This window comes from Dendrobates tinctorius, unplaced genomic scaffold, assembly GCF_039654945.1.
Source record: "Dendrobates tinctorius isolate UK_male_01 unplaced genomic scaffold, ASM3965494v1 ptg000011l, whole genome shotgun sequence".
NCBI lineage: Eukaryota > Metazoa > Chordata > Amphibia > Anura > Dendrobatidae > Dendrobates > Dendrobates tinctorius.
The window spans coordinates 4,585,943-4,609,929 of record NW_027361679.1 but is presented as its reverse complement, the minus strand read 5'-3'; the positions used below and the strand labels follow the sequence as shown (position 1 = coordinate 4,609,929).

At 44.6% G+C, this 23,987-nt stretch overlaps 1 protein-coding gene across 2 annotated transcripts in view; it reads left to right on the top strand.

The window, feature by feature from the left end:
• The window catches only part of LOC141100781 (alcohol dehydrogenase 1), a 56,504-nt gene that overhangs the window by 14,350 nt on the left and 18,167 nt on the right, over positions 1–23,987 (top strand). Inside the window, exon 1 of one of the 2 annotated variants that reach the window (XM_073589456.1) lies at positions 10,538–10,669. The exons of the other annotated variant lie outside the window; for it this stretch is intronic. Within the exon in view, the coding sequence (XP_073445557.1) occupies positions 10,592–10,669 (78 nt within the window). The 5' untranslated portion in view covers positions 10,538–10,591. Of the gene's footprint in view, positions 1–10,537; positions 10,670–23,987 lie in introns of those variants that run through there. 2 annotated transcript variants of the gene reach the window in all.

Here is a 23,987-nt window from a genome sequence, read left to right as displayed (position 1 = left end):
CCGCTGGTCGACACAGGGCAGCGGTTCTCAGACGGTCGTCTCGGCGCCAACCCACTGATGTCCAGGGGAAGTATCTCTCCTGTCTCTGGCCTCCTTCCTGGCTCTGGTGAGTCGTTCTAGCTCTCAGTCTCCACGGTCCGTCCCTGAACTCTGTCCCCCGGAAACAGCTTCCCCCGGAACCCAGGTGACGGTCCCCTTGGTTCCGACCCGGACACTCAACGGGGACCCTCTCCCACACTCCCCCACCCTGTATGCTCACCAGTCCTCGGGTGAGGGCTTTAGTAGACTCGAGTTAGTCTTTGGAGACGACAGTTCTTGTCGCCATACGAACTGGTCCTGTTCATAACGTTCAGGGGGTTTGCCAGCTGTTGACCCCTCAGAGCGTCTAAGTTCGACCGGGGTGGAACTTTCTGGGGTGGTGGATGGTGGTGGATTGGTCGATTCTGGCCGGCTGACTGGGTCTGCTGTAATGTCATTACTTGGAGGGCCTGCGGATGTGGCTGTGAAGTCCTCTTCGTCATCCAGGTCCCAGGAGGTGTAGGAGTCCAATTTCTCCATCTTCCTGCTGCTGCTGGATCCACTTGTCGCGTAGCTGTTCCAGCATTCCCCCTAAGGGTCCCGGCTGAGGCCCTTCTTGCGCGGTGGCTGTAAGCGCGGTGGTGGTGAGGGCGAACGGCATCTCTTCTCCTAATTCGTCGTCTCGATTCCCATCGGACGATGCCTGCACACACACAAGACCCCCGGCAGGCCGGCACAGACCCCCGGCAGCCGGCACAGGCACCCGGCAGGCCCGTACAGACCCCCGGCAGCCGGCACAAGCCCCCGGCAGGCCCGCACAGACCCACGGCAGCTGGCACAAGCCCCCGGCAGGCCCGTACAGACCCCCGACAGCCGGCACAAGCCCCCGGCAGGCCCATACAGACCCCCGGCAGCCGGCACAAGCCCCCGGCAGGCCCGTACAGACCCCCGGCAGCCGGCACAGGCCCCCGGCAGGCCCATACAGACCCCCAACAGCCGGCACAAGCCCCTGGAAGGCCCGTACAGACCCCCGACAGCCGGCACAAGCCCCCGGCAGGCCCATACAGACCCCCGGCAGCCGGCACAAGCCCCCGGCAGGCCCGTACAGACCCCCGGCAGCCGGCACAGGCCCCCGGCAGGCCCATACAGACCCCCAACAGCCGGCACAAGCCCCTGGAAGGCCCGTACAGACCCCCGACAGCCGGCACAGGCCCCCCGCAGTCGGCACAGACCGCGCATCATGATGCGCACAGACCACGCATCATGATGACATCATTTCAGCAGCTAATCACAGCCACAACAGTGGCTCATTACATTATGGGGACTTCCGATTCCAGTATCAGATATTGAAAAAATATCGGTACTCGGTATCGGAATTCCGATACAGCGAATATCGGCCGATAACCGATATTTGCAGTATCGGAATGCTCAACACTAATTACAATGCAAATTGACTATGATCACCCTTAGCATTAATTTATGATTTCAGCTTATATTTCTTTTTTGGAGTTAATATTACCACTACCATTCCCATTGTGTGACATGCCCCGTTATTTTGGTTCAGCTGTTTTTATCTTGTATAATTATTATTTCATTCAATAAAATTTGTAATTTTATATATCTATAATTTTATATATATATATATATATATATATATATATGTATATATACATACGTGGTCAAAATTGTTGGTACAACTCGTTTAATGACAGAAAAAAGCATAATGGTGACAGAAATAACTTGAATATGACAAAAGTAATAATAAATATAAAATCTATGAAAATAAATAAATGAAAGTCAGACATTGCTTTTCAACCATGCTTTCACAGAATTAAAAAAAAATAAAACTCATGAATTAAAAAAAAATAAAACTCATGAAATAGGCCTGGACAGAAATGATGGTACCCTTAATTTAAAATTTTGTTGCACAACCTTTTGAGGCAATCACTGCAATCAAACGATTCCTGTAACTGTCAATGAGACTTCTGCAACTCTCGACAGGTATTTTGGCCCACTCATCAAGAGCAAACTGCTCCAGTTGTCTCGTGTTTGAAGGTTGCATTTTACAGACAGCATGTTTCAGCTCTCTCCAAAGATGTTCAATAGGATTTAGGTCAGGACTCATAGAATAGTCCAATGTTTTCCACTTAGCCATTCATGGGTGGATTTAGCTGTGTTTTTGGGTCATTATCCTGTTGCAAGACCCATTTCCTGCGACTGAGACCAAGCTTTCTGACACTGGGCAGCACATTTCTCTCTAGAATCCCTTGACAGTTTTGAGATTTATTGTACCCTGCACAGATTCTAGACACCCTGTTCCAGATGCAGCAAAGCAGCCCCAGAACATAACAGAGCCTCCTCCATGTTTCACCATAGGGACAGTGTTCTTTTATTGATATGCTTCATTTTTCTGTCTGTGAACATATAGTTGATGTGCCTTGCCAAAAGGTTCCATTTTTGTCTCATCTGTCCATAGGACATTCTCTCAGAAGCTTTGTGCCTTGTCAACATGTAGTTTTTCAAATTCCAGTCTGGCTTTTTTATGATTTTTTTTCAACAATGATGTCCTCCTTGGTCATCTCCCATGAAGTCCACTTTGGCTCATACAACCATGGATGGTGCGATCTGACACTGATGTTCTTTGAGCTTGAAGTTCACCTTTAATCTGTTTAGAAGTTTTTCTGGGCTCTTTTGTTACCATTCGTATTATCCATCTCTTTGATTTGTCATCTATTTTCCTCCTGCGGCCACATCCAGGAAGGTTGGTTACAGTCCCATGGAGCTTAAATTTCTGAATAATATGTGCAACTGTAGTCACAGGAACATCAAGCTGCTTGGAGATGGTCTTATATCTTTTACCTTTAACTTGTTTGTCTATAATTTTCTTTCTAATCTCCTGATATAACTCTTTACTTTGCTTCCTCTGGTCCATGTTGAGTGTGATACACACCATGTCACCAAACAGCTCAGTGAGTATCTGTAGCTCTCTATACAGGTTCACTCACTGATTCCAAGATTGTAGACACCTGTGATGCTACTTAATGGACACACCCTGATTTAACATGTCCCTTTTGTCACATTATTTTCAGGGGTACCATCATTTCTGTCCAGGTCTATTTCATAAGTTTTATTTTTTTTTTTTAAATCCTGTGGAAGCATGGTTGAAAGCAATGTCTGACTTTCATTTGTTCATTTTCATAGATATTTTATTTATTATTACTTTTGTCAGATTCAAGTTATTTCTGTCACCATTGTGGGTTTTTCTGTCATTAAACGAGGGGTACCGACAATTTTGACCACGTGTGTATCCTTTGTATTGGTTTATATCTGTACTTTTTCATTATATGATCACTCCTCCTGTAACTGTTTAAACTGTCTTACTTTGTATTATTTTTTTTGGATCTGTATATGTCTTCCTTAGTTGTAAAGTGCTGTGAAATGTGTTGGTCTATAGAAATAAAATTAACATGGACAGAGAAAAATCTAGTATCCGACCGCAGTGTGCAGTTGCAGCCAACTTGATGGCTAGGGGCTGGCCTTGACGCTTTTGCAGCCTGCTCCCTCGTTTGCTATGCAGCTGGGGCAGCATCACCACCACCTCTTCCTCCGAATAGCCCTCTTCACTTGGATGGCCTTGACTCCATGTGGGGTCTAAGACCTCTTCATCCCCCATTGCATCATCACATCTCTCCAGTCTGTTCGTTCCTCTGCTGCTCTACTAATCCACTTCTATCCTCGCTACTCCTCCGCAAATCCCTTCATTGTTTCCCAATTCCACAATGTATCTACTTCAAGCTAGTAACATTGACCTTCAAAGCCATCCATAATCTGTCTCCCCCATAAATCTCGGAACTAATCTCTCGATATCTCCCACCACTGTAAGTGTTCTGGATGTTCCATGGAGCCTGTTTTGCCCTTGTCCAAGATGGCGTCTGTTACTTCGCCTTGCCCTTGAACTTCCTGTCTGTCCTGCTATTTAAGTCCAGTTCAGGAAATCCTCCTTGCCTGAGTATTTTGTTGCTGCTGGCTTCTGTGTTTCCTCCTGGTCTGCTTCTGGAGTTCCTGCTGCTGCTGCTGCTCATTACTTGGTGCTCTGCCTGTCCACTTACAGCTGCCTTCAGTCCTCTGGGCGACTTCCTGATCCTGGCCAGTGTAACTTATTGTCCCTTCTAGCGTGGAGCTACTCATCTCTGGAACTGCTGTGGTCAGTAAGAGATTCTGACATCTTTATCACTTCTTGGACTGTGTCTGTGTGGGCTGCGGTGCTGGACTTGAGCGGGACTTTTCAGCATAAAAGGTACATTTATTAACCTTCTACTGTTAATGCTCCACCTGTGTATTGCTGGACTTCTACATTAAGTGCTATGCGCACTCTTGCTCATATTATTGCTGAACTTCTACGTTAAGTGTTGTGCACACTCTTGCTCATATTATTGCTGGATTTCTATGTTTAGTGCCATGCGCACTTTTGCTTCACATAATTGTTATACTTCTAGGTTAAGTGCTGTGCGTACTCTCGCTTCATATTACTGCTGGACTTGTGCATATTAGCGGTCACGCTCAGCTATTAAGTTTGATTAAAATTTCTATATTGTGCTGTGCACTTCATGATAATTGCAGGAAGATCTCTGTTAGTTTTGGTTTCACTTCTTACTTCTTAGTTAAATACACTTGTTTGCCTCAGCTTTGGTCTCAGATTCGTTTTATCCCACACAATGAGATTCCATAGTACCCACATAATTGTTACAACCATGTAATTTCTGGTCCTCCCAAGACCTCATACTCTCCTCTCCTTCACAATCATCCAATCGCCGGCAAGACTTCCCTGGAGTATCCTCCATCCTGTAGAATTCTGTGGCCCAACACATGTTTATCCCCTGCATTTGGTACTTTCAAATGGAACTTGAAAACCCATGTCTTAAGAACAGCTTACAGCCTGCGATCACCCCGCTGCCACCTTACCAACACCAGAGCTAATGTCTCCCACCCCATTATTCTTTAGAATGTAAGGCCACAACAGTAGGGTACTCTTCCTCTGAATTGCCCACTTCACTTGGATGGTCTTGACTCCATGTGAGGTCTAAGACCTCTTCATCCCCCATTGCACCATCACATCTCTCCAGTCTGTTCATACCTCTGCTGCTCTACTAATCCACTGCTATCTTCCATACTCCTCTGCAAATCCCTTCCTTGTTTCCCAATTCCACAATGTATCTACTTCAAGCTAGTAACATTGACCTACAAAGCCATCCATAATCTGTCTCCCCCATAAATCTCGGAACTAATCTCTCGATATCTCCCACCACTGTAAGTGTTCCAGATGTTCCATGGAGCCTGTTTTGCCCTTGTCCAAGATGGGGCCTGGTACTTCGTCTTGCCCTTGAACTTCCTGCCTGTCCTGCTATTTAAGTCCGGCTCAGGAAATCCTCCTTGCCTGAGTATTTTGTTGCTGCTGGCTTCTGAGTTTCCTCCTGGTCTGCTTCTTGAGTTTCTGCTGCTGCTGCTGCTCGTTACTTGGTGCTCTGCCTATGCACTTACAGCTGCCTTCAGTCCTCTGTGCGGCTTCTTGATCCTGGCCGGTGTTACTTATTGTCTGGACTTCTAGTGTGGAGCTACTCATCTCTGGAACTGCTGTGGTCAGTAAGAGATTCTGACATCATTATCACTTCTTGGACTGTGTCTGTGTGGGCTGCGGTGCTGGACTTGAGAGCACTCTTGCTCATATTATTGCTGGATTTCTACGTTTAGTGCCATGCACACTTTTGCTTCACATAATTGCTGGACTTCTAGGTTAAGTGCTGTGCGTACTCTCACTTCATATTACTGCTGGACTTGTGCATATTAGCGGTAACGCCCAGCTATTAAGTTTGTTTAACATTTCTATATAGTGCTGTGCACTTCGTTATAATTGCAGGAAGATCTCTGTTAGGTACTCTCCCCTTTGTACCTATCTGTCACTATTAGTTTGTTCACTGTAATGTAATTTGTATGTAACCCCTCCTCATGTACAGTACCATAAAATCAATGGTGTTCTAAATAAAATTAATAATAATAATCCTCCACATAATTTTCAACCTAGTCCTGACCCTTGCCCTCCTTGCCAGACTACACAAGGCAGAAAGCGGCAGCTGGAATCAATGGTGCTCTAAGAATAAAACAATAATAATAATCCACTGCATGATGTTCCCCCCTGCTCTCTTTGACAATGTAAACACAGTACTCCAGCAGTTGTCACCTGTGTTTTGTCATCAGCATCATCAGAGGTGCTAGTCGTCCGCTGACCATTTGCACTACCCCTCCCCCATACTGATTTTCCAACAGAACAAGTGGCTGGTATCAGTGCACTCAATCTCTTCAAATTTTTTATCATGGCCATGTGAACCACAGCCAGCAGAGTCAACAAAAAACAGAAGTGACTGCAGCATGACTTAGGGCTCAGACTGCTTGCCTGATTTGCAAGCGGGTGAGATGGAAGACAAATGCCCATGAACTGCAGGTGCCAATTCAGCACTTTCAGCAGGGGATTGAGTGGAACACAAAGCTAAGGGACTGAAGGAACGCTAAAGGTACTGTCACACTTAGCGATGCACCAGCGATCCCGACCAGCGATATGACGCGGTCAGGATCGCTGGTACATCGCTAAGTGGTCGCTAGTGAGCTGCCACACAGGCAGATCTCACCAGCGACATCGAAGGGGTCGGGGGTCGCTACTTACCTGTCACACTAGGCGATCCTGACGTCCTCCCGCCCTGCTCCACGCTCGTCGCTCGTCTCTCCACAGGAAGCGCCGCAGGAAGCTGATAACGAGAAACAGTCCTGGATGTTCTCATGCGATCAGCAATAACCAGTGGGGGAGCGGGTCGTAGGTAAGTATCAGACATAGCGATATCGCTAGCAATATCGCTATAATGTCACAAGTTATAGCGATATTGCTAGCGATATCGCTAAGTGTGACAGTACCTTAAGCCAACCAACCTAAAACCACATCTACTTGTTCTGGGCTTACAATTCATCCAATGTTACTTGGACCTATGAAACGTTACTTGGGCCTCCTGGTTAAATATTATAATTTTTTATTTTTTTATTCTATCTTATTTTAAGTCATTTTTCTATCGACATTTGTTTGCAGGGTAATTGTCCTGCTCTTCCTTCCAATTGGCTTCCTTTTGTAGGCTCCTAGCCCTTACTATGACCATTTTATGCACTGAATTTTGGTTCCCCAATGAATTCTATTGAGTTCAGGGTTAAGTTTGGGTCAAGTTCAGTCCCGACTGAACATTTAACTGTAGCTTTGTAGAACCCGTCAAACCCATGTGTCCACTCATCACTGTTCAAAGTTAAGTAATCCAAAACAGCTAGCACATACAATGGCTTGCTAAATTAACATCCGCACCCCAGGAATTTTTAGTGTTTTGCTACCTCACAACCTGAAATTTCACTATTTTTTAAGGGTTTGCATCAGTGCATGCAAAAGAACATGCTGTGAGTGACAAGGGAGACTCCATTTTGGATTTATTAATTCAAGCCCAATATATTGTCCAGAGATCTTCCTCTACTCCTGAAGTGGCCTCCCCGCCCTTGGGATAAGTACACAAATCACCAAAAGAACAAAACTTTGCCATTTGGTCAGAGAATTAGAGGCCACGTGTCAATGAAGGCAAGGAGGAGCAGAGCTAGGACCTCCTGTTCTCTTTTGTGCAAGGTGGCCAACATCAAAGGAAGCTCTAGACCGAGATTCACCGACACCTCTCCAGAATCACTTAGCCGACCCAAGTTTGGACTCTCCATATTGGTCCAGCCACAACGAACCTGTTGAGATGTCAGTCATCCCGTTTGGACCTTCTGCTAGGAAGTTATGACCCATCCTAGATATTGGGAATTATTTCAGCTAGAAGGTCAAGGGAGGAGAATTCAGTCCAACCCAGAGGGGTAGTGGCAAATGTGGGAGGGGGCAAGCTAGGGGTTGAAAGCTAGCTACACACCTATAGCCTTTGTCATTGTTCTGTCATGGAAGCCGCGTCACGTCACACATGGAGATGGACCAGAAACTAAGAAGGTGCCTGTGGATACGAGAGCTTCCCTCCATCCACAAGTTATAAGAAATGGTAACGTGACACATACAACTAACTGCTATCTCCAACCTGTACCCTACTTTTATCTGTACATCTGGCTGTATTATCTCTATATTACTCTGTATGTATTTGTATTATCTAGTGCGCCTTTCGTCAAGTAAAATATCAATTAATTTTGGGCTGCTCTTTTATCTCGAAACCCGATTTCCCACGTCCGTGAGTCCAGCTAGTACTTATACGCTACCTGAGGTTGTTTCTGACCAGATATAAGCTTGTTAACAGACCAGGCTTATTTTTAACGAAGAACTGGTGGCAGCACACCATCCTGGGGTTGTTGGGGGATCCTGGCAGTGATGGACCAGAGGTTTATATATGTATTCCCGGCCTGGGACTGGTGATATATATACTGCCCTCACTGCACAGTGCCTCGATAACCAGTACATACAGGGCAGCCTCTCCGGCGACTATTTATCCTAGGTGCAGTTCCCTGACTGAGCTGAGGGTGAGGGGGCACCAGAGAGCTGCGACTGTGTAAGCTCTGTCACAGATTGATGACAGCGGGGGATATCTGTATCCCCTGGCTCTCCTCTCGCGTGTGTTTTCCTTACACTGCCTACAACTGTGAAACTATGACAGCAACAATGATGAATACAGGTAGGACTAGATTAACATTTCTCCTACCTGTATGCGCATAGTAATAGCTGAAAGTTCCCCAGGAGGTGACAAATTCCCTTTAAGGTGTGTGATTGCGTTTTTGTCTCTGTTTATCTCTGCTATTACTATATCCTTGCTGCAAGTTTCTGACTGCATATATGCCTTTGATATTAACCATATCCCTGCTGCAAGATCCAGGCTGTATATACTTTTATGCAGATCGTCTATGTGGCCTCCAGCAGCATCTACTGGTTCGCTTCACTTGTCAATCTGCTGTCATGCATATCCTGTTGTCCTGGTCTTTGCTGATCCATTTGCTGTCCTTTTCCACTGCATCATCGCCTCCAGTCCGTGCAGCTCCCCCTATTCTACAGCTTAGAACCCTTAACACTTTGCAGTATAATGTGATAGCCAATGTTTAATTCAACCTAATTCAATAACCAGATTGTTCTGGTAATGCCAACAATATCATATAGTGCATGATTAATTTTTCAGTAGGAAAGTAAAACTGTTATAACGCAACTAGAAAGGTGTATTTTTTAGCACAAATCCATAAAAACACTCTTTATTCATAAATAGCTATAATCAATGCTAAATCAGTTTTTTTCAGGATTTCCCATAATCATTATTAAACCTAACTAAAAGTAAAGTCTGTAAAATCCAACCCATGATAATGATTGGATATGACCATAGGATGCCAGGTTTTTTTATGTAAAAAACTCATACCAAAAGAACATTTTAGAACTTTTTTCAACTTTAATGTCACTCTTAATCTGTAAAAATTCATTAAGAAACAAACTGAAATAATTTTTAGGGAAAATAAACATAAGAAAACTAAAATAGTGTGACTGCAAAAGTGTGAGCACCCTTTTATAATTGGGGATGTGATTGTGTTCATAATTAGCCAATTACATTTAAAGGGAATTTGTCACCCCCCCAGGACGTATATAACCTGTTAATAAGGGCATACAGGTAGTAGAAATATTAAGCTAGTCCTATCTGTCTGCCTCATATTAATGGTCTTGTTGCTGAGAAATATTATTTTCTTTCTTTATGTTAATGATTGCTTCCAGGCTCCGAGGCGGGAGGTGCTTGGAAGAAATCCCTGCCTCCTGTCTTCATTGTAATACTTACCTCCTCCCAGCGGCGTCAGTTAGTTACGGCCCTGGAATCCAGGCATTTTAATAGGACTGTGTAGACTTTTGATATCCACTGTAATATAGTGCAAATTATCAGACATATCCACTGTCTCTTATCCCCTCCCAATTATACTTGTATCTCAAACTGTGCTTCTCTATATTTATTCATGTATTTATTTAGCATATTAATGAAATTGTATATTAATGTATATGGACTATAACAATTAAATTTTGTAACTTTGATGACTTCTTGAGGACCTACTTTGGTGAATTCAAATATAGCTGAATGTATTTGGTTTGATTTGTACTAAGAGATGTGACAGCATACTAAATATTGTACTAGGGAGCAAGAAAAGTTGTTTGGCTGCATGCTTAGGAATAACCTCTCTCGTAGCTTTTTTTGACCTTGCTTTCTCCCAGCATGGACTGTGACAGTACTATGTCAATAGCAACTACAAAGTGTGTTTTTTACACACGATATACTATATAATTGCACATATTATAAGTTCTTAACTACTGTGAATAAAGTTCACCTTTATGGTAAGGAGAATATATGTAAATGGAGAGGATTGTTATATTTTATGTGCTTTATCTTTACCCTATCACCTTATCTACACGCTATAACTGATTTTTATAAGGAGGAGTACTAGGCACAGAGCCAGGGAGGAGGGGGACGGGAATGGGAGGTGTAATTTGGTACTTTAGTAAATGAAAAATACGATTCACATTGACCCGTGGAAAGGATTGAAGAAAGTAAAGAAGTGTAACATGGCTACTGCTGGGAAAGTAAGTAGTTGTAATGTATTTATGTTGTTAGTGAGGAATGACAACTCTGTATTTTACTTCTGCTACACAAGGACAATGTAATCTTCGATGCATTATAATTATCAAATGTTTATACATAACTTTGAAGGAATCATAACCAGGATTTCTCGCTTGGGTATGTGCACACATTCAGGATTTGCTAACGAAAATTTTTCTGAAAATCCTGATGTGTTGGCAGGAAAAACGCTTCAGAAAATACAGACATTTTGTCTCGTTTGTGTTGCATTTTTGTCACATTTTTTACTTGTACAGTATAATTAAAATCAGCTGAAAAATGCTGAAAAATTAATATGACAAAACTGAGTAGAAAAAGTGCACATAAAGGGTCATAATACTACCCTCCTTCACTTACTGTTATTATTACATCTTAGCAAGAAGAGATGATGGTGGGAGTAGTTTCAAGATTCTTCATATCATGCCTGCGTTACAGAACAGACATATTTCACAACTCAGGTCGTACTTCTTTCCATACATACATATTTCTTTGCATATTCTAATTTTTCATAATTGTCATAGAATCTTAGGTTTTCCTTCCTCTAGGGCAGAGATTTAGTTTACTGCCTTTGCAGTCTAATACCATAGTCAAGTTATGTTGTGTATAACGAAGTGCAGGTCCGGATGGGAGGGCTAGTGGCACAGGAATTCAAAGAACTCAGAGCTCTGCTCATAGTATATCACAATGTATATATTTTGCCTGAAGTGTTCCAAATTAGGTTTGTTATTTAAAATCTAATGTGAAACAAAGATTTTATTTACCAAGCTAAACTGAAAAATGAAAGGGTCAATTCATGAAAGAGAACCTGTCAGCAGGATTTTGCAAAGTACAGAAATGGCTACATTGGCAGTGGGATACTGATTAAAATTATACCTGTGATGAAGAAATTTGTGTTTTTTCTGTAACCATTGTCTGAAGTTTTCTTGTGATGATATATCCATGCAGTAGTGCAGGACTGTGGGCAAAGTCTTATCTGGGTCTTCAGCAAGATGGCGCCGACAGTATCCCAGCGCCAATATGACTGTGGCACTCCAGGAGTCCAGTTGCCACAGTGGCATTACCTCCCTCACAGGGAGCAATGTCATGCCTGGAAGCAAGGAGGGGGTCCCCTTCCTAGGTGTCAGTAGAAGAGAAGTCAAGCAGAACCTGGGGAGTGGAGCTGTGATTAAACTCGCCCCAGAGCTGAGCGCTAGGAACCTGATACCGGAGTCCGTGGTTGCGCGGGTACTGAAGTCTCGGCAGCTAAATCCAGAGGGCAGGGGACTGCAGGTCTCCTGGCCCAATCTATTACCCTTGGCACAACAGCATATCAGAGCTTGGATCCGACACAAAGGAGCGGCACCTGTGATAGGCTCGAGCTGCCTGCCATGCGGGCAACGGTTTGTTTTTAAAAAACAGAGAGAGACAGTGAGCAGCAGGAGGATGAGCTGTTAAGAAGCAAGGAAAAAGGGAGGACAGCACAGAAGAAAGACCTCTGTACTTACCTGGCAAGGTGTATCCAAAATTGCTGCCTGGCTGCCCGGTTCTCCATTATGATCTGTTACCAGTTCCCCCATCTCTACTATCAACCATCAAGTAAAGGAAAAGAAAACTACAGCCCTTGTGTCCTCCAGTGCACCACAAGGTACACGAAGCCTGACATAAACGGAACGGTTAGCCATGGGGCTTAGCTCCACCTGTGGGGAGCAGAACCATCCTTGCTGCGTCACCATCAGCCCCAGCAGTCTCCTTTAGTAGCATCGGCCATCCGTTGCCGAACACCACAGGTTGTGTCACATTAAATCTCATATACATATTCCCCATTTTACCGCACAGCCAGGGCTATGGAGTTGGGTCATGGCCCTGTGTCTTCCCCAAAGAACTGTCCAACCCGGTCCGAGTACCCCATGGCCCTGGAGGGCGTGTCATGACCATGTCTGTACTGTACTTAGCAAAATCCTGCTGACAGGTTTCTTTTAAAGTGTGCATGCCAGAATCCTGGTTTAAAATATCTTAAAAAGGTTTTCCACTACTTTAACATTGATGACCTAATGTTATGATAGGTCATCAATGACTGATCGGTCGGGGTCTGACACCCGGCACCCCCACTAGCTGTTAATACTCACTTGTAGAGCTGTTCCATCTTCAAATCAATAGGAGTAGTGCAGTATCCTGCAGCAGCCACTATTAGAAGACAGCCGGCACCGCAAGTGAGTACTCCTGGCCGGCAGCCGCCACCACCGACATCGATAACAACTGACTGGCCGGGGTGCCAAATGTCAGACCCTGACCGATCAGATATTGATGACCTATGCTACAGATAGATCATTATTACTAAAGTAGTAGACAATCTTTTTTAAAGGGAATCTGTCACTACTAATATGGACACTCAGGTTATAGTAAAGCGATGGCCGGGGAACCACCAAGGTGCAGGGAGACTATGGTACACAAGATGAGGTGCAAACAACAAAGGGTAAATTCATTGGAAGGAAAGGAATAAAATGGATAAGGAAGGTGCAAACAGGGGTATGCAGTGGCAAAAGATAATTTATAAGAGTTAGTATTCTTTAGCTGGGCCGTCAAATAGCACGGAGCTCCAACTATTACAGCAGGGGTGGGGAATCTTTTATCTGTCAAGGGCCATTTGGATATTTATACCATCCTTCGGAGGCCATACAAACTCCGCCCACAAAGTACATCCTGACTCTGGCACTGGTTTCATGACTTAATCTTTCATTGCATGCCCTTAAATGTTCAGTAGAGAACACTGCGTGTGTGTGTGCTAACAGAGCAAGAAGAAATTAATGAGATTGTGGAAATCAAAATACAGCTCCCTGCCCAAGAATGCGGTCCCTGAGAATCGGCTCGGGGGCCTGATAAAAGGTCATCGAGGGCTGTAAATGGCCCTGGGGCCTGAGGTTCCCCAGCTGTTATGAATGGGTCACTGAGGAGGAAAAAACAACACAAGCCAAGTCTCAGAAAACCAGAGGGGTTGGTAACTATGCAGATTGCAGATCCCTGATCTTACCACACAACTACGGTAGCAGCAGTTGTGGAGCGTACCTACGATGATCCTAGACGCCTTGTCACAACCGGAGAGCTACATAAGCCTAAAGCAGGAAAAGAGGAAAACTAACTGCCCCAGAGAGACCCCAAAGGAAAGACAGCCCCCCACATGTATTGATGGTGAAACAAGATGAAAACACAAACAAAGGCAGAAAAATAGGCTGAGCAAACGATGGGGCCTGACTAACTAGAAAGGACAGGAAAGGAAAGACACTGTCTGCAATCTGCCAAAAACCCTACCAAAATAATGTCCAACACTTCTGATAGCAAAATTAACCCTGAAGTCACTAGACTTCTCCCACTATATCAGCACTCGGAAATATTCTGAGACAGAGCAAAAAGAGGCTAAACTAATAAGGGACCAAAAGGCAAATACAGATAAATAGGAGTGGAAATTCAGCACAACCCCAGCAGGGGCTGGCTGACCACAAAAAACTGAATTGACCAACAAGAGCAAGTGTGAACAATAGCAAAAACAAACTTAACTTGAGAAGACTGGAACAGAGCTGAAGTCCAAGACCTGAGAAGCAGACTGAATCACCAGCACCAGGATAGGGCGTCGGCTGTCTTATATCCAGTCTGATACTCCAGAGATCCAATCGTTATCCTCCTCATCAGGTGGCAGATCACTACCAATTAAACCAACCTCACTACCTCCTGTCACCACCAGAGGGAGAAAGGAAGGAAGAGCAGAAAATGAGTTCACAACAGTACCCCCCCTTGAGGAGGGGTCACCGAACCCTCATCCTTGCCACCAGGCCGATCAGGATGGGCCCAGTGAAAAGCACAAACCAATTTATTGGCATGAATATCAGAGGCAGAGACCCAAGAATTATCCTCCTGGCCATAACCATTCCATTTGATCAAATACTGGAGTCTCCGTCTAACCAAACGAGAATCCAATATTTTCTCTACCTCATATTCCACATTGCCTTTAACCAATACAGGGTCAGGAGGTGCCGCCACAGGAACTACTGGCTCAACAAACCTCTTCAACAGTGACTTGTGAAATACGTTATGGATTTTGAACGTAACTGGAAGAGCCAATTGAAAAAAAACAGGATTGAGAATCTCCAAAATCTTATAAGGTCCAATAAATCTTGGCTTAAATTTTGGGGATGCAACCTTCATAGGAATATTCTTAGATGACAACCAAACCATATCACCAACTTTAAACCGGGGACCAATGGTCCTATGCCGGTTGGAAAAACGCTGGGCCTTTTCCTGAGAGAGTGACAACTTATCCACCACTTGGGCCCATATCTGCTGCATTCTCACAACCACAGTGTCCACACCTGGGCAGGACGAAGATTCCACTTGCCCTGAAGAGAATCGAGGATGAAACCCAAAATTACAGAAAAAGGGTGACATCAAAGTGGCAGAACTAGCTCTATTGTTCAGCGCAAATTCGGCCAAGGGCAAAAATGAGACCCAATCATCATGATCAGCAGATATAAAACATCTTAAATAAGACTCCAGGGTCTGGTTTGCTCTCTCAGTCTGCCCATTAGTCTGGGGATGAAACGCGGAGGAGAAGGATAACTGAATTCCCAGATTGGAACAAAAGGCTTTCCAGAATCTGGAAACAAACTGGACTCCTCTGTCGGACACAATGTTCTCAGGAATCCTGTGTAACCGAACCACCTGTTGTAAAAACAAGGGTACCAACTCAGCAGAAGATGGCAACTTTGGGAGTGGTACAAGATGGACCACCTTCGAAAATCTATCACAAATCACCCAGATTACAGTCATTCTCTGAGAGATAGGAGATCAGAAATAAAATCCATTGAGATATGGGTCCATGGCCTCTTGGGCACCGGCAGGGGCATCAGCAACCCACTAGAACAAGAACAGGGTTTAGACCGAGAACAAGTTCCACAGGACTGTACAAAATTCCTGACATCACGAGACAAGGCAGGCCACCAAAACGACTGACTCACCAAATCTCTGGTACCAAATATACCTGGATGACCAGCCAATGCGGAGCAATGGACTTCAGACATCACTTTCTTTCTCCACTGGTCAGGAACATACAATCTTCCCTTAGGGCAACGCTCAGGCCTATCCTCCTGAAATTCCTCCAGGGCGCGTCTCAAATCGGGCGAAATGGCAGAAAGAACTACCCCCTCACCTAGGATAGTAGTAGGCTTGGTCACATTAAGAGAATCAGCAAAGAAACTCCTAGAAAGGGCGTCTGCCTTAACATTCTTAGTGCCCGGAAGAAAAGCGACCACAAAATTAAAACGCGTGAAAAACAAGGCCCATCTAGCCTGTCTAGGATTCAAGCGTTTGGCGGACTCCAGATAAATAAGATTCTTGTGATCGGTGAGGACCACAAATTGATGTCTAGCTCCCTCCAACCAATGTCTCCACTCCTCAAATGCCCATTTCATGGCCAGCAATTTCCGATTTCCCACGTCATAGTTGCGTTCAGATGGGAAAAACTTTCGAGAAAAGAAGGCACAGGGATTCATCTTAGAAGTAACAGGGTCTTTTGGGGACAAAACAGCTCCTGCACTAATCTCAGAAGCGTCTACCTCCACTTGAAATGGAAGTGAGACATCAGGTTGCCATAAAACTGGAGCTGAAGTAAATCTCCACTTAAGCTCCTGAAATGCTGAGACAGCCTCAGAAGACCAATTCAGCACATCAGCTTCCTTCTTGGTCAGATCAGTCAGTGGTTTGACAATACTAGAAAAATTACCTATAAATTTACAATAGAAATTAGCAAAACCCAAAAACTTCTGGAGAGCCTTCAAAGAAGTAGGCTGAACCTAATCATAAATGGCCTGTACCTTGGCCGGGTCCATTTCAATAGTCGATGGAGATAAGACAAATCCCAAAAATGAAATCCTCTGTACAACAAAGAGGCATTTTGATCCCTTAACAAACATGGAATTCTCCCTCAAAATCCGGAACACAGTGCGGACGTGTTCCACATGAGAATCCCAATCACTAGAAAAGATCAAAATATCACCCAGATAGATGATCAAAAACTTATCCACAAAGTCTCGGAAAATATCATTCATAAAGGACTGAAAGACAGAAGGGGCATTAGAGAGCCCAAAAGGCATCACCAGGTACTCAAAATGTCCCTCCGGAGTATTAAACGCCGTCTTCCATTCATCCCCGTGCTTGATGCGAATAAGATTATACGCCCCCCTGAGGTCAAGCTTAGTAAACCAGCAGGCACTCTTAACTTTGGAGAATAAATCAGACATCAGAGGTAACGGGTACTGATATTTAACCGTCATTTTATTAAGGGAACGATAATCAATACACGGTCTTAATGAACCATCTTTCTTGGCCATGAAAAAAAAACAGCGCCTAAAGGTGACGAGGATGGTTTAATATGACCCTTCTCCGACGACTCTTTAATATAGGATCGCATATCATCATGTTCAGGTACAGATAAGTTGAAAAGCCGACCCTTGGGAAATTTACACCCAGGCATCAACTCAATTGCACAGTCATAACTCCTATGAGGAGGCAAAGACTCAGACTTACTCTCACTAAATACATCAGAGAAATCAGCCAGATAATCAGGAATATCATGAGACTGAGGAGAGGTGGAGAAAACAGCAGCATCCCTAAGAACACACTGACAACCCCAACTCACCACAGACACAGATTTCCAATCCAAAACTGGGTTATGAGTTTGCAACCAGGGGAAACCCAGAACAATAGTATCATGCAAATTATGCAGCACCAAAAATTTACAATTTTCTTGGTGGTCTGGGGCAACTCGCATTAGCACCTGGGTCCAATACTGAGGTTTATTCTCCGCCAAAGGAGTGGCATCAATACCCCTCAAAGGAATAGGCGTCTGCAGAGGCATCATGGACAAACCACAACATTTAGCAAAGTCCAAATCCATCAGATTCAGAGCTGCTCCTGAATCCACAAAAGACTTAGTGGAAAATGTGGACAAGGAGCAGATCAGAGTAATTGCCAAAAGGAACTTAGGTTGTACACTGCCCACAGCAAATGTGTGTGCAAAACGTTTATCTCGTTTAGGGCAGACAGAAATAGTATGAGAGGCGTCTCCACAGAAAAAACACAGCTTATTGCGCCTTCTAAACTCCTGACGTTGCGCCCTAGACAAAACCCCATCACATTGCACAGGTTCAGACATTTGTTCAAAAGGTGGCAGCGCCTCCCGTGTAGTTTTACGTTCACGTAAACGCCGATCAACTTGTATGGCTAATGACATAGAGCCATCCAGACTAAAGGGAACAGGAAATCCCACCATAACATCTTTTACGGTCTCTGATAAACCTTTCTGAAAGAGAGCTGCCAATGCACTATCATTCCATGTAGTAAGGACCGCCCACTTTTGGAATTTTTGACAGTACAACTCTGCAGGATGCTGACCCTGGTCTAATGCCAACAGAGTTCTCTCAGCTTGATCAACGGCATTAGGTTCATCATACAACAACCCCAAGGCCTGAAAAAATGCATCCACATTAGTCAGAATAGGATTTTCAGGTGTCAGAGAAAAAGCCCAATCCTGGGGATCGCCGCGCAGCAAGGAGATGACAATTTTAACCTGCTGCACAGAGCTCCCCGATGAGTTAGGCTTCAAGGCAAGAAATAATTTACAATTATTCTTAAAATTCAGAAATTTAGACCGATCCTCAGAAAACACATCAGGAATAGGAATCTTGGGTTCAGCAGCATGTGACTGAATGAGATCGGTGGAAATTTACTGCACTTCAGCAGCAAGTTGCTCCACACGATCAGACAGTTGCTTAATCTCCATTAGGAGAGGAAAAAAAAAATCCTCCTACGGCCCCAGAGAAAAAGAGGAAAAAATATAATAAAAAAATAAAAATTCTGACACTTTTTTTTTTCCTTTTTAAACAATTTTCTCCTGCTTTTGAGTACCCTAGAATCTGCGATATGGCTGGTGATTCTGTTATGAATGGGTCACCGAGGAGGAAAAAACAGCACAAGCCAAGTCTCAGAAAACCAGAGGGGTTGATAATTATGCCGATTGCAGATCCCTGATCTTACCACACAACTAGCAGCAGTCGTGGAGCGTACCTACGATGATCCTAGACGCCTCGTCACAACCGGAGAGCTACATAAGCCAAAAGCAGAAAAAGAGGAAAACTAACTGCCCCAGAGCAGACCCCAAAGGAAAGACAGCCCCCCACATGTATTGACGGTGAAACAAGATGAAAACACAAAGTCAGAAAAATAGGCTGAGCAAACGATGGGGCCCGACTAACTAGAAAGGACAGGAAAGGAAAGACACTGTCTGCAATCTGCCAAAAACCCTACCAAAATAATGTCCAACACTTCTGATAGCAAAATTAACCCTGAAGTCACTAGACTTCTCCCAAATACAAATACAGATAAATAGGTGTGGAAATTCAGCACAACCCCAGCAGGGGCTGGCTGACCACAAAAAACTGAATTGACCAACAAGAGCAAGTGTGAACAATAGCAAAAACAAACTTAACTTTAGAAGACTGGAACAGAGCTAAAGTCCAAGACCTGAGAAGCAGACTGAATCACCAGCACCAGGATAGGGCGTCGGCTGTCTTATATCCAGTCTGATACTCCAGAGATCCAATTGTTATCCTCCTCATCAGGTGGCAGATCACTACCAATTAAACCAACCTCACTACCTCCTGTCACCACCAGAGGGAGAACGGAAGGAGGAGCAGAAAATGAGTTCACAACACCCACCCCTGTTTTACAGGATCAATATATTTCACACAGGCAAATCGAAACAATGAACAAAGAATTATGCTACTCTACATATAACCTCCCTGGCCTCTACTAAACAGGCCACACGGCTGCCGTGTTCTGTCTATTGAAGCCTACACTAGGCTCTGATATATGTACAAATGGGAACAAACTCACGGTAATGTTGGGGACTTAGGTCCAGTCCCGGGGGGCCCCCAATAGTCCGGTATGGTGGTGCACACAGCTGTCTGGTAGATCAGTGAAATGTGGTCTTCTCCTTGCTTCAGGGTCCTGGAGGTGCTCCTGGAAACTGTAAATTACTTTCTCGGTCTCTTTGTGGCTTCTCAAAATAGCACATGTCAGCCATCTTTGCTACACCCAAAGGGTCTGTTCAATTTCACAAGTCCAATAAATCCCAGGCTGTGAGACCTTTTTCACAGCTACAAGCACAGCCGTTCTCAGCAGCAGCTTCCTTCTCTGTCTCTCCCACAGGCTCAACTCCTCCCCTCTTCAGTCTTGGGCAGTTCATAACACAGTCTTTTGCAGGGGGAGCAGAACATTCCATCACACCAAACAAGGGGGTGCTGTCTCTTAAAGTGGCAGTGTGTCTCTTACTGTCCATAACAGCACCACCCCCTTACAATAGACGGCTGCAAAAAGTCCTACCTTTATGTCTTTATGCCTCATATCAGATGCCTTTTTGTTGATAAAACATCTTTTATCATTTTATATAAATGATCTCTTCCTGGCTCTGGGGAGGATAGTGCCTGGCAGAAAACTCCAGAGGTAATTTTACATGAAGGCGAAGTTACCAGTGCCATATGTAATGGCTGCTTTCGTGATCTCCCTGTAGAGCTGTGTGTGATTATAACTGACACATTTGCTGGTTCCTCTCAGCTTCAGCTTCTATCTCACAGGCAGACAAGGCTGCAGTATTGTTGCAATACAGCAGAGCTGAAGAGCTGCAAAAGAAAAATTTCAGTTCTCCTGTGCTGTGTTAGTTTCATGTCACACACTGGTAACTCCCCCTTTTATTTAAAATAAGCTCTGGAGGCAGAGTTATCTACCAGACAATGTCCTCCCCACAGTTTGGAAGGGGTAATTTACATAAAATGATAAAAGATAATTTGTCAACAACAAGGCATGTGATATGAAGCATAAAGGTAGGAATTTTTTTCAGAAGGCTATAACTTATATGCCCATATTAATAGCTTAGATAGGTCAAATGTGGTGACAGACTCCCTTTAAAAAGTTATTGTCACAGGTTTATAATAACAGAGAGGGACCAGATGACTGCAGTATCTGATGTCACGTACTCCTGCACTAACTAGAAGCACTTCACCATCATTAAACAGTGCAAGTTTCTGCTAGCAGTGTAGGGGTTAACCTGTTCAGTTGAGATCTCCAGGAGCTTTCCTGCAATAATGGCCTCAGCTGTTCAGTGTTGACCACTTCTCTCTGTTATATATACTCACCTCTGGCAATCAGGCATTGTCAGTGTTATTTTCATACTGCCTGGTTCTGGAGTTGGATATGTTGGTTTGAGAAGGCATTTGGAGTGTTGTTCAGAAGACTGTTGATTGGTCATTTGTCTGTGTGCATATCCTCATCCTCTCCTATTTGGTGTTTCCTTCCTTTACTTCCTGGTGTTTCATTGGTGTTGTTTGTGAGTGTATATTTGTATGATTGATGTTTTCATTTATCCCTGTACATCTTCCCTTCTTAGTCTGATTTGTGTATTTTTATACAGTACAACTCCCTACTTCCCTTGGTGGGGGAGGGGACAGATAAGAGCTGAATTAATAGCTCAGCAAGGCACGTAGCCCCAGCATCTTCACCAACAGAAGTAATCCAGTGAGCAAGGATAGCTAAGGGTAGGGAAAGAGTCCTTAGTCATGGGGTACCCTGCAACAGTGACAGTTGTATGAGTTCTTCATAACTCAGTAGTTGGCAAAGTTTGACATTTACATGCCAATCCTGGCCAGCTAACTAACAAGAACAGAAAATAAAAAAAATGCTATTTTGTTATCAGCAATACAATGGATCTGTATGGTGTCACAGGGTCACTGGCAGGGTATATGAGGGGAGATATTTGTCACTGCGTATAATGGCGTCAGTGATGTGAAACCAGAGTATTTTCCTACAGCACACTACGTGTTGTGAGGGTAAAGTTAAAGTTACATACATGGACTTGCTTTATGTGACATCAATAGAGTGGGTGGAAAGATGTCCACCTTATCTCTGTCTGCAGAGTCAGTACAGCCGTATGCTGATGACGTGCTCCAGAGGCCATGGGATACTCGGCACCGGGCCCATTAACTTCAATGGGAAATGTCACAGTGGCAGTGACCTGGTCCGTGGCCTCAGGCGGTCATGTAAAAGGGGTTGAATTGAATGGGGATAAAGTTTATGTATTGATTCGTGACGCCAGTTGGAGTGTTTGACTGTAGTATAGCCGGCACTGCAGATGATCCCTGGGGGAGTAGATGGTGTTGGCAGTGCAGATGTTAAACCCTCTCCAACCAAGAGTAATCCCCAGAGATTGTGATGGAAGTAGAAGGCGTGGAGTAATAAGGCAGGAGACAAGAAAAGTCACTTTATCATTTACTGTAGTTTAGGTGCAGTTCAAAGGAGATATTACAACTCTAACCAGGTTACAGTCTGCTCTGCAGAATGGGAGTTATCCTTCAATCTGCTTGTGACTCAGTGTAAGCTTCCTGCTATTCTAATCCCTTCTGGGACCAAGGCTTCCCAGAGTCTAAAACTTCCGATATAGTTTCTACTCACTGTGTATTTCTCCTCTGGCAACTTGCAGCTTGGATCCTTTGTGAGGCAGCTCAAGTTCCCTTTTGCACAATCCTTCACTGATCCTAGTTTGTTGCAGTTTTCCCAGGGAAAACATTCTGCTGTTGGTTGTATAATCCCACACAGTCTCTCAGCTTACCACCCTGCTCAGAAAGCATGGATGGTCTAGGGGCCGACACCCTGATGCTTCTTAGCTCTGCTCCTGGATAGACCACATGTCTAATGGCTTCCAAGAGTGTTCTTCTCTTCCTCTTTCTTCTTCACACCGAGAACAACAAGTCTGCTCCTCCCCCTCCCAGTTAGGGTGTATCTGCAAAGCTCTAAGCTTCAGACAAGTAAGAGAGGGAGGTGAACTGTGTGTGTGTGTTGTGGTCTCTAGCAGAGAAAGCATATCTCCCATTGCTCACAAAACACATACAAAACAGTACATATTTAACCCTTTTGTGGTGGTAAAGATGCAGGGCGCCACACTGACATGACCTATGTGAAGTCACAGTCATGTGATCAGTTACATGGTCTGAGTTTAAATAGCTGGACTTGAGAGGCAGTGGGTGTGTTGTGGTTTGGAGAGGAAGACTCCAAATGGTGGCTCCAAGTGGAGCTGAAGACACATGGTTGTCTGAGCAGGCGAATGCCTCAAAAATATGGACTTTGCTATACGTTATCTTTTTTTTGTTTTGCCGTTATGCCAGAAAGGTTCTGTTTACTTTGCTGAACTCTACTATGGTTTATGCTCTTCCTCAATAAACCAACAAGTGATTTATAGCAAGAAACGTACCTGTGTCTACCTTGGTAAGTGGCTGAGTGAGTCAACCCCTCACAATGAATACGTATGCCCACATAACTTGGCCATGTCTCTGAGCACGGAACATCTTGTACTTTTGGGCACTCCAGGGAGGTTGCAGTTCTGGAATGTAATAGCACTGAACGATAATGAATTTCTGGTCACTTTGTAAGAAAGTGAGAAATAAAGGATGAGAATCCCCAGTGCTGTGTGGCATTTGTGAGGGAGGAATGCCACCTACTATCCAAACAGGACCCTGAGGAATTGACTAGAAGAGGGAGAGTTTAAGGACGGACACGATTGGATGGAGTACCGAGTCAGGTGACCTTGATGATGCAGTTCCCTGGTAGAAAATGTTAGCGCAACAAAATGGGAGTAAAGACGGTGCCAAAAGAAGAGACAGTCAGAGCATGTGTCGAGGAAGACACAGAGGCCGGTGTGACAGACCGTGACAGGAAGTGTGAACCAGCAGACGGTGGAGCCTGGAAGCAGAACCCAGGCAGTGCTAGACAAGTTTCGGAACCCAGACAACATTTGTCAAAGCCCGAAAACCAGACCTGCACCAGGCAAGCTCCAGAACCCAAACTACGTCATTCAAGGCCCAGGGACCATACCTGTGCCTGCCGGGTACAAGTGATATCCCATGTTGGTCAAGCAACAAGGATCAGTGAGAAAACTCTGGTTGGGGTGGACGTCTGCGGTAGTGAACGAGAGGCACGAATGAACCAGGCCATACCTTCCAGCACTGACGTACAGTACAAGGGTTGGCCTCGAATAAGTACAACAGACAGGGCGAGGGCCAGTTGAGGTGAAGTAGGTCCAAAAGAACCTTGTTAGACTTTGTCAGGAGGACTTGCAGCCTAGTGGGAAGAACCAGTGACCCCCACAAGGGCATGTGTTAGAGCAGGGGTCCCCAACCGCCGGTCCGCGGCCCAGCACCGGGCCGCTGCAGT